Source organism: Bison bison, unplaced genomic scaffold (assembly GCF_000754665.1).
Source record: "Bison bison bison isolate TAMUID 2011002044 unplaced genomic scaffold, Bison_UMD1.0 scf7180017864141, whole genome shotgun sequence".
Taxonomy (NCBI): Eukaryota; Metazoa; Chordata; class Mammalia; order Artiodactyla; family Bovidae; genus Bison; species Bison bison.
Genome location: NW_011494713.1, coordinates 844,371 through 856,396, shown reverse-complemented (window position 1 = coordinate 856,396; position 12,026 = coordinate 844,371). Strand labels below are relative to the sequence as shown.

The 12,026-nt window shown below is 37.3% G+C and overlaps 1 protein-coding gene across 1 annotated transcript in view; it reads right to left on the bottom strand.

The window, feature by feature from the left end:
* Window positions 1-1,520: 1,520 nt before the first annotated feature.
* Window positions 1,521-12,026, bottom strand: part of AGTPBP1 (ATP/GTP binding protein 1) — a 188,776-nt gene continuing 178,270 nt past the window's right edge. Inside the window, exon 26 of the mRNA XM_010840172.1 lies at window positions 1,521-2,259. Within this exon, the coding sequence (XP_010838474.1) occupies window positions 2,085-2,259 (175 nt within the window). The 3' untranslated portion in view covers window positions 1,521-2,084. The remainder of the gene's footprint in view (window positions 2,260-12,026) is intronic.

Genomic DNA, 12,026 nt, shown 5'->3' with positions numbered 1-12,026 from the left:
TTCACTTTCACTTTATCAGCCACATTCATTATCAGGATTATGGCACTGAAGGCATATCAGTCATTTTACGAAAATCTAAAAAGGTAAAATTTAGGGCATTTTTAGCTACAAATAGCCAATGATTTTTAGTTTACCCCTAATTAGAAAAGTTAGGATTTAAATTATTTCTTACTTTTCCAAAGTTATTTATTGTTAGTCATCTCCTAACTATAAAGAACTTCTCTTCAATCTTATGAATAATTATTTAATAAAAAGCATGTTCAGGCGTGCAACATATACTAAAAGCCATGCCTCATCAATATAAAGTATGATAGCAGCCTATGGTAAGAGGTGTTTATACTGCTAACATAAGAAACACACACTGTGAGTTATTCTGCATATTCTAGTAGCTGCAGTTACCTTTCATACAAGACTTCTCTGATTTTTAATTTCTAGTTTTGTAAGAGCCGAGAAAAGTTCACACACAGACATAGTGGCTCTATAATCCACCCTCTGAAAAAATTAGAGTTATATATGTAATTACTTTCTATTACTATATAAAATAATAAAATAATTAACTTTACAAATCATTAATTATTAAATAAATAATGCTAAAGTATCCTGATATTTCCTAAATCAGGTCACTACACACTAAGAGGGCTAGTTCAACTTCACAATCTATTTAGTCTTTACTTTCTGAGATTAGTAAGAATTAGGCTATTTAGAGATAAGACCTCAATATTATGGCCCCTTGCTATGTTTTTAAACATGGTTCCTCTGGTGCCAAGAAGAAGCCATACTGTGGGTGAAATGTCTCAAATAAGACAATGAAAATCGTTGATATGGAAAGTGCAAAAATCTGAAACACTTTTATAATTTCTTTTTCATTATTACAGGTCTCTAAAGAAAGATTTTGAAAAATTCTCCAGAATATGTGAAGATAACATGCCAAAACTGAAGCACCCAAGCCCTGGCAAGTCTGTTCATACATTATCTTTTTGGATTTGTTTTGTTACAACAGAAACTTAGTTCTTAGAGCATTTATCCAATGTCATTGGACTTGTTTTATTTTGCTTCGTAAGTAAGGACAGTCATTCCTGAAGCAGGACAGCTTAAACTTGGGAAGATGTCACTATAAGAAAAGGCTGAAATTCACTGCCTTTTCTAGGACTCAGTTACAGTGTCAGCGTGCCCTAAATGAATTCACGTCAGTACACTTAATAACTGCACAGCTCAGGAGATGCAGCATAAGCTTCATATACATTTAACACTGGCTCATACTCTCACTACATTTTTAAACCTTTTTGATAGTCTGTAACAGCAGACTTTAGGTGCACCCATGAGACACAATTTTAAGAGGAAAGAGCTGTTCAAATATATTTTTTATGATAGGTATGCCTCTACTATATAAACAACGCTATACGCATTTTTTTCAGAAGTTTTTATCAATGTATTCAGATGTCAGATTATTATAATATTTCCCCAAAGATTCCATAGACCAAATAATCTGAGCTGGTTAAAAAGGATGACGAAATGAATGCAACATTTAATATAGTCTTTATTTGTTTAATTTGGTAAATGTAGAATGTAATGGTTTCAAGGCAAACTCTGGATGATTTCAGTCACAACTCAACAGTTAACATGATTGTGAAGAACAGTCTTATCTTCAATATCTACCCATCCTTACACAGACACATCTACAGGAATCCATGTACATATATATTAGTTTTCCGTAACTCAGGATTCTCAACAACTCTGGAATTTAGACTTTATATTCTCACGCACCTCAAAATTATCCATTTGATGCAGGATATATAACCATAAGATTAAAAACTCATGCAGTGACACTCAGGGTTTTTTAAAAAGTAAATCCAATATTTGATACTTCAATGCTATGTAAAGTGCATTGAATATCTAAAATAAAACAAGTGCCAATTTTATCATGAATTAATAACATATTTATTGTCTTGAAACCAAACAGGTCCAAGATACTTTCCGTCTTTCTGAGTCAGCTTTCTATAAAGTCATTTCTCTCAAATTTCCTATGTAACAAAAACCAAGTTATTTCATTTCTTCTTCACAATTAATAAGTGATGGCAAAGGGTTCAAGATAGGTATGTTCTTGATTCAGAGTCAGAAAGTACTTCTTCTTGGGCAGAAGGTTCATAGTCTCCTGTGTTTTCAGCCAATTCAATATCTAAGTCATCATTACTTTCTGCACTGTAGTCAACTTCTTCAAGGAATCGAGGTTCATCTTCATCCAAAACATAAGTGGTGGGGCTGTAGCCAAAGCATACAGAACACACAAGACTTAGTTAGGTCACAAGGCTTCAAAATAAGATTATTTGACTATACTGGATTAACTTTGATTTCAGTATAATACAAGTAGTAATTTGGGTTAATTTTTTAAATGTTATCCAAATGAACAAATTAAGACATTTGTAATAGCTGAAAATAATTGCAATGATAATATAGGGTGAATTGCTAACTTTTAATTATCTGACAAGAGTATCAATATATATCCTACAATTAGATAGCTAAAAAAAAATGGACTCTCTCAGTAGGTTACTTCTTTGAAGGATTTCATCAATTTGTAGGCTTAGGAGTTTATTTTGATCACTATAAATCAAGTTAAAGATAATTTCAAGAAGCTTTATAAGAAACTGTGGTATCTAATTGGTTCCTCCAGTAATACCCTGAAACCACTTATTCTAAGTCTACAATCATTTGCCAAAAGAACAGCCCATATACCCATCCTCAAAGTCTCCACTGGTCAAGAATAAAAATAAAAACAAGGGAACATTCCATACTCAGATTACTTACTTTCCCTTGGGACACAGAAAAAGATATTTGCTTAAAAGCGCTAAGTGCTTCTAAATATTTCATTAGGTAGGCTGTTTGGGATTAAGGCAACCCTTCCACTAGGTAACATATTCTTTCCTCTTCAGAAAAATCACATATTCTGATTTCTCCCTATTTGGGAGACTTTACGCGCACGCATGCACACGCACACACACACACAATCAAAGAAACATTACAGAAACATCTCAATATCCCCCTTTTGTGACCAAAACAATCTCAATTTCATATAGATGTATGTTTGTTTATAACCTACCTATTTCCAAAAAAGAATTTTGTATTGTTGATGCAATTAAAAGCTATAAAATCAGACAATAAAAAGGGAACAATAATATTTTCAAATGAGCAGAGAAGCTGATGTTATTAGGCACCGAAAATGAAAGAATTCCTGCAATTGAATACTAAATTCAGTTCAAATATCTGAAGTTTAAATGGAAAAGACAAGTTAATGGATTATATGGTTCTAATTTTATGAGAAGGCAAACCTCATCTGATGAGAGTATCATTTTTCCTAGAATTGTTTTAATATTGCTCATTAAAGGAAAGAGAAAAATATATTGCAAAATCAACTTGATCTTGTATGGTAAACTTCCTCTTAAACGTTCAGAGCTTGCACCATGACACAATAGTACTGATAAGTCAGGCTGAGTGGTTTGGAGGATTATATAAGACTTTACAACACATCTAACGTTCATAAGAACAATTCCATTGTTACACAACTAAAATATCCTCACTCTGTTAGGATTTTAGGGAAAAAAGTTGAATTAATTATTTGCCTTTAAAATGACAATTATTCTTTTACTTTCAAAAACCTATGATTCATTCTATTTTGACCATGGTGCTTCAAATTTTCAGGGTGTTTTTCTCTCTCTGCAATTTTTTTGAAGAGTTTGAGCAGATAGGTGTTAGTGCTTCTCTGGCCCTGGGCTTTTGTTTGCTGAGGATTTTTTATCACAGTTTTTATTTCAGAGCTTGCGATTGGTCTGTTCATATTTTGTCTTCAGTGCTTGTGATCAGTCTGTTCATATATGTCTTCCTGGTTCAGTGTTGGGAGGTTATACTTTTCTAAGAATCTGTTCATTTCTTTCAGGCGTATAGTTGCTTGCAGTAGCCTCTTATGATGCTTTGTATGTCTGTGGTGTCAGTTGTAACTTCTCCTTCTTCATTTCTAATGTTATTGACTTGAGTATTCTCTTTTTTTCCTGATGAATCTGGCTAATGGTTTGTCAAGTTTGTTCATCTTCTCAAAGAACCAGCTTTTAGTTTTATCTTTGCTACTGTTTTATTCATTTCTTTTTCACTTATTTCTGCTGACCTTTAGGATTTATTTCCTTCTACTGTTTTGTATGTTTTTTGTTCTTTTTCTAGTTGCTTTAGGTGTAAGGATAGGCTGTGTATTTGATGATTTTCTTATTTCTTGAGGCAGGCTTGTATTACTTTAAACTTCTCGCTTAGTACTGCTTTTGCTGCAACCCATCGGCTTTGGGTTGTGTTTTTGTTGTCATCTGTTTCTAGGTGTTTTTTCATTTCCTCTTTGACTTCTTCAGTGACTTCTTGGTTATTTAGAAGCGTATTGTTTAGCCTCCATGTGTTTGTTTTTTTTTTTTTTTATAGTTTCCCCCCTGTAATTGATATCTAATTTCATAGCATTGTGTTAAAAAAAAAAAAAAAAGCTTGATATGATTTGAATTTTCTTAAATTTACCAAAGCTTGATTTGTGACCCAAGATGTAATCTCTCCTTAAGAACATTCCATGTGCACTAGAGGAAAAACGTATATTTTGCTGCTTTTGAATGGAATATCCTGTAGATATCAATTAGGTCCATCTGATATGTGTTATTTAAGGCTTATGTTTCCTTATTAATTTTCTGTTTGGATGATCTGTCCATTGGTGTGACTTAAGTGTTGTAGTCCCCCACTATTATTTGTGTTACTGTTGATTTTCCCTTTATAACTGTTAGCATTTGCCTTGTATATTGAGGTGCTCCTTTGTTGGGTGCAGATATGTTTATAATTGTTATATCTTCTTCTTGGATTGATTCCTTGATCAATAATTACTGTTCTTCCTACACAACAGTCTTTATTCTAAAGTCTATTTTATCTGGGATGAGTATTGCTACTCCAGCTTTCTTTGGATATCCATTTGCCTGGAATATTTTTTCTAGCTCCTCACTTTCAGTCTGTATTGTTTCCCTAGGTCTGAAGTGGGTCTCTTGTACATAGCATATATATGGATCTTGCTTTTGTATCCATTCAGCCAGTCTGTGTCTTTTGTTTGGAACATTTAATCCATTTACATTTAAGGTAATCATTGATATTATGATCCTATTACCATTTACTTTATTGTTTTGGGTTTGTTTTTGCAGGTCTTTTTTTTTTTTTTTTTTCTTTTTTTTTTCTTTTATTTTTAAACTTTACCTAATTATATTAGTTTTGCCAAATATCAAAATGAATCCGCCACAGTTATACATGTGTTCCCCATCCTGAACCCTCCTCCCTCCTTTTCTCCTGTATATCCTGCCTAGAGAAGTTCCCTTAGTACTTGTTGTTAAGCTGGTTTGGAGGGTGCTGAATTCTCTTAACTTTTGCTTGTCTGTAAAGCTTTTGATTTCTCTGTTGAATCTGAATGAGATCCTTGCTGGGTAGAATGATCTTGGTTGTAAGTTTAGTGATTTGCTAGGAAGATTTATAAGATTTAGCACAGAGTTATATTCAAAGCTATTACTTATTACACTGAAGATATACAAAGCAAAATCAACCAGGAGAAAAGGTGCATGGGGCAAAGTCCAGAGGAAACCAAGGCCCAGCAAAACCCACAGCCAAGAGGTAGAGTAGTCATCAAAGCTTTCAGCAATTTCAAAAGAATGGAGGCAAAAGCTGGAGTTCCAGGCTGCCAAGTTTTCTGGAAGAAAGGAGTTACAGAGATGTGACACCCAACGGTTTTTCTCTAGTGGCATTTGACAAATTCTTAAAATACACAGAGCAAGAAGCTGAAAAGCAAAGCAGAAAGCAGCAAAACAAATATAACAGAAAATAACAGAATTTGGGGCAGTCTTGTGAGAAACCCTGGGCCTACAACTGTGACCTCTGGAAGGCAACACTTATAAAGAGGGCAGGGATGAATGAAGAATTACACGTTTCATATGTTTTACAAACCTACATCAAATCAGCTCAGTTCCTCACCAAATTGGGGCAATCTGCCCTACACTATGGCCTGTCAGAGGAGAGACTGAATCCTCTTCAAATGAATATGTGCTCTTCCTTATTCTAACAGTCTTATTTTGAAGTTTCAAATAGACATCTATGTAAGAAGAATAATTTTATTCTTTTTCTTAAGTTTTTTTTTTTTTTAAGTCTTTATTACATTTGTTCCAATATTGCTTCTGTTTTATGTTTTGGTTTTTTGGCCATGAGGCATGTGGAATCTTAGCTCCCCAACCAGGTATCAAACCCATACCCCACTGGAAATGCTGCTTAATGGTATGAGGATCTCCTCTGGGAAGATGGCTAAAAAAAAAAATGGTATTAGACAGAAGTGACTGTACAATATTGTGAACATACTAAATGCCATTAAATTGTTCATTTTAAAATGGTATATTTTATGCTGTGTGAATTTCATCTTAATTAAAAAAAAATCCAAACACTATTTGATTATAAGATAGTAAATAGGCTTCATTTTAAACATGGCTGTATTTTTAATTACAATAAAACACTGTGTAGAGTTTGGTATTTTTCAACTTTACTTTCCCATAATGTTTTAAAACATACTTAAACTTAAAATCATATGCTTAATATCCTGAAATTTAGTCACCATCACAAATCCTAATGAGAAATATTATTAACTGTTTTAAGTAAGTAAGTGTAAGTGTTAGTCACTCAGTTGTGCCCGACTCTTTGTGACCCCATGAACTGCAGCCCACCAGGCTCCTCTATCCATGAGATTTTCCAGGCAAGGATACTGGAGTGGGTTGCCATTTCCTTCTCCAGGGGATCTTCCTAATCCAGGGATCGAACCCTGGTCTCCTGCACTGCAGGCAGATTCTTTACCAACTGAGCTACAAGGGAAGCCCATTAACTGTTTTACCAGTTCTCAAATCCTTTTAAAAAGGGTCGCTAAAAGTACTGTTTAATAGTCCAGCTAACAGGTAAAAACACTTTTGCTGGGGACTTCCCTGGTGGTCCAAAGATTTAAGACACTACACTCCCAATGCAAGCAGCCCAGGTGTGATCGCTGGTTAGGAAGCTACAGCCTGCATGCTGCAACTAAGCCCACAAATGGCAATGAAGATTCCAAGTGCTGCAACTAAGACCCAGTGCAGCCAAATTTAAAAAATTTTTGCTAAGTTCAAAAACACTACATGGTTGTGTATGGTCGGGCCACTCAAGATGGCTTTGCTCCTGCTCTGTGTACATCCCCGCTCAAGGAGTCCCTGTCTCACCCACAGCCTGTTCACATGACTAACCTTCCCTCTTAATCATAGAGCCTAATCAATAACCTGCCCCACCTCCCATCCCTCCACTCCAAGCTAGTGACTATTCTACTTTTTGGATCAGAATGGCTCCAGTTCAGTTCAGTTGCTCAGTCATGTCTGACTCTTTGTGACCCCATGGACTGAAACATGCCAGGCCTCTTTGTCCATCACCAACTCCCGGAGTTTACTCAAACTCATGGCCATTGAGACAGTGATGCCATCCAACCATCTCATCCTCTGTTGTCCCCTTCTCCTCCCGCCTTCACTCTTTCCCAGCATCAGGGTCTTTTCTAATGAGTCAGTTCTTCGCATCAGGTGGCCAAAGTATTGGAGTTTCAGCTTCAGTATCAGCCCTTCCAATGAATATTCAGGACTGATTTCCTTCAGGATGGACTGATTTGGTCTCCTTGCAGTCCAAGGGACTCTTAAGAGTCTTCTCCAACACCACAGTTCAAAAGCAGCAATTCAAAAAAAAAACAAAACAAAAGCAGCAATTCTTTGGCGCTCAGCCTTCTTCACAGTCCAACTCTCACATCCATACATGACTACTGGAAAAACCATAGCTTTGACTAGACGGACCTTTGTCAGCAAAGTAATGTCTCTGCTTTTCAATATGCTATCTAGGTTGGTCATAACTTTTCTTCCAAGGAGTAAGCGTCTTTTAATCTCATGGCTGCAGTCACCATCTGCAGTGATTTTGGAGCCCCCCAAAATAAAGTCTGACACTGTTTCCCCATCTATTTGCCAAGAAGTGATGGGATGAGATGCCATGATCTTAGTTCTCTGAATGTTGAGCTTTAAAAATGGCTCCACCCACTATTAATAGTTTATCAAAGTGGTGATGAGGAACAGGCCCTTCTGCTGGTTTCTGTAGTAACTGACGAGACAACCTGACGCCAATTCCCTGTTAAACTGGTAGCACCCACCCCCACCACCATAGCAAAACCTGCTGCCTTGTCCTGCCCACTGTCTGCTCTCCAGGACCTTACATCAGGCATGTTAAGACTCACTATCAAAGAAAACCACTGATCTCTCTAGTTATCTCTGGGTGATTTGGTCTTACGGCTGGGCAATTACAAGAACTGCAGGCCTGCAGGGTGCAGCCCAACAAGGTTTAAGTTCTTAAATGACTTTCCCCAACATTCCCAGCTTTGACCTAAAAGAAACACACCCCCTAGGAAAAATATAAGGCAGAAAGAGTGTTATATGAAATGGAATTTTTATTATACAGCAAATGCAATTGGGTAAAATTAAAATGATTTGTGTGTGGTAATTTCCAACAAATGCCCTAACAATATAAAATATAATTAAATTATAATTTCTTTTCGTTTCACTGAAAAAAAAAAAGTTGTATAACTTATGATAAACATAGTGGATCTCAAAAGCCACTAGGATGACAGAAAAAAATAACTTTTTAAAAAGGATAAATACATAAGAAAAGAAAACTGAAGAGATAATAGCAAAGAAGAGATCAACAAAATGTTGGAAGATGGAAGAAGATGGATGAAAAGAGGAGGCTTGAGTTCTAACTTGCTCCACTTTGCTGAACATCTACAGAAGGGGAGGCCAAGAAAAAAATGCCGATTTGTATCACAAAACACTAGAAAAGTTCAGGAATTGAAGATAATGGTTATCAGGGGAAACTGAAAACAGAATTGGTTAAAAGGCTTTATAACAGCAATCAGACCTTTAGATCTCCTCGCTTAGGCAATCCCCTAATCCAAACAGAAGGAAGCTGACTTTTCAAAGACGTTTTATCAGAGACGCTATTCACTTAAGAGTCAAAGGCAGAAAGGGGGTAAAGTGAGAAGAGTAAGTAAAAGCCTCCTCTAAATAAGTTCTACCGGGCTCCCACAATGCTGGACTTACGAGCCTGGGCAATGTTTATCAATTTTTAAAAATCATTCTCTGGAGTCTTTTTTTTTTTAGAGAGTTTCCTTCTCCCTAATCTCCCCTTAATTCATTACAATTAAGAATTTTGTGTTTGTGTGTCATCTTACACTGTTGATTTTTATTTTTAATTAATTTATATTTTAATTGGAGGATAGTTATAATGTCGCGGTGGTTTTTGCCATACATCAACACGAATTGGCCACAGGTATGTATGTGTCCCCCACATCCTAATCCCCCTTGTCCACCCTATCCCAGAGCACTGGCTTTGGGTACCCTGTTTCACACATCAAACGTGCACTGGTCATCTATTTTACATATGGTAATATACATGATTCAGTGCTACTCTCTCAAATGATCCCACCCTCGCCTTCTCCCACTGAGTCCAAAAGTTTGTTTTTTACATCTGTGTCTCCTTTGCCGCCTGCATGTAGAATCATCAGTACCATCTTTCTAAATTTCATATATCTGTGTTAATATACACTAGTTGTTTTTCTCTCTCTGACTTACTTCACTCTGTATAGTAGGCTCTAGGTTCATCCATCTCATTAGAACTGACTCAAATGTGCTCCTTTTTATAGCTGAGTAATATTGCATTGTGTATATGTACCACAACTTCCTTATCGATTCATCTGCTGATGAACATCTAGGTTGTTTCCATATCCTGGCTACTGTAAATACTGCTGCAATGAACACTGTGACATATGTCTCTTTCAGTTCTGTTTCCTCGCAGTGCATGCCCAGCAGTGGGATTGCTAGGTCGTAGGGCAGTTCTATTACCATTTTTTTAACAGACTCTCCACTGTTCTCCATAGTGGCTGCACCAGTTTGCATTCCTACCAAAAGTGTAAGAGGGTTCCCTTTTCTCCACACTGTCTCCAGCATTTGTTTGTAGACTTTTTGATGACTGCCATTCTGACCTGTGTGAAATGATACCTCATTGTGGTTTTGATTTGCATTTCTCTAATAGTGAGTGCTGTTAAGCATCTTTTCATGTCTTTATTCGTTATGTGTATGTCTTATTTGAAGAAATGTCTGTTTAGTTCTTTGGCCCACTTTTTGATTCAGTTCAGTTCAGTCTCTCAGCTGTGTTCGACTCTTTGTGACCCCATGAATCGCAGCACGCCAGGCCTCCCTGTCCATCACCAACTCCCGGAGTTCACTCAGACTCATATCCACAGAGTCGGTGAGGCCATCCAGCCATCTCATCCTCTGTTGTCCCCTTCTCCTCCTCTCCCCAATCCCTCCCAGCATCAGAGTCTTTTCCAATGAGTCAATTTTTCGCATGAGGTGGCCAAAGTACTATTTCAGCTTTAGCATCATTCCTTCCAAAGAAATCCCAGGGCTGATCTCCTTCAGAATGGACTGGTTGCATCTCCTTGCAGTCCAAGGGACTCTCGAGTCTTCTCCAACACCACAGTTCAAAAGCATCAATTCTTCGGTGCTCAGCCTTCTTCACAGTCCAACTCTCACATCCATACATGACTACTGGAAAAACCATAGCCTTGACTAGACGGACCTTTATTGGCAAAGTAATGTCTCTGCTTTTGAATATGCTATCTAGGTTGGTCATAATTTTCCTTCAAAGGAGTGTCCTTTAATTTCATGGCTGCAGTCACCATCTGCAGTGATTTTGGAGCCCCCAAAAATAAAGTCTGACACTGTTTCCGCTGTTTCCCCCCATCTATTTGCCATGAAGTGATGGGACCGGATGCCATGATCTTCGTTTTCCGAATGCTGAGCTTTAAGCCAACTTTTTCACTCTCCTCTTTCACTTTCATCAAGAGGTTTTTTAGTTCCTCTTTACTTTCTGCCATAAGAGTGGTGTCATCTGCATACCTGAGGTTATTGATATTTCTCTTGGAAATCTTGATTCCAGCTTGTGCTTCTTCCAGCTGAGCGTTTCTCATGATGTACTCTGCATATAAGTTAAATAAGCAGGGTGACAATATACAGCCTTGACGTACTCCTTTTCCTATTTGGAACCAGTCTGTTGTTCCATGTCCAGTTCCAACTGTTGCTTCCTGACCTGCATATAGGTTTCTCAAGAGGCAGGTCAGGTGGTCTGGTATTCCCAGCTCTTGAAGAATTTTCCACAGTTTATTGTGATCCACACAGTCAAAGGCTTTGGCATAGTCAATAAAGCAGAAATAGATGTTTTTCTGGAACTCTCTTGCTTTTTCCATGATCCAGTGGATGTTGGTAATTTGATCTCTGGCTCCTCTGCCTTTTCTAAAACCAGCTTGAACACCTGGAAGTTCATGGTTCACATACTGCTGAAGCCTGGCTTGGAGAATTTTGAGCATTACTTTACTAGCGTGTGAGATGAGTGCAACTGTGTGGTAGTTTGAGCATTCTCTGGCATTGCCTTTCTTTGGGATTGGAATGAAAACTGACCTCTTCCAGTCCTGTGGCCACTGCTGAGTTTTCCAAATTTGCTGGCATGATGAGTGCAGCACTTTCACAGCATCATCTTTAAGGATTTGAAACAGCTCAACTGGAATTCCATCACCTCCACTAGCTTTGTTCGAAGTGATGCTTTCTAAGGCCCACTTGACTCCACATTCCAGGATGTCTGGCTCTAGGTGAGTGATCACACCATCATGATTATCCGGGTCGTGAAGCTCTTTTTTGTACAGTTCTTCTGTGTATTCTTGCCACCTCTTCTTAATATCTTCTGCTTCTGTTAAGTCCATACCATTTCTGTCCTTTTTCGAGCCCATCTTTGCATGAAATGTTCCCTTGGTATCTCTGATTTTCTTGAAGAGATCCCTAGTCTTTCCCATTCTGTGGTTTTTCTCTATTTCTTTGCATTGATCGCGGAGA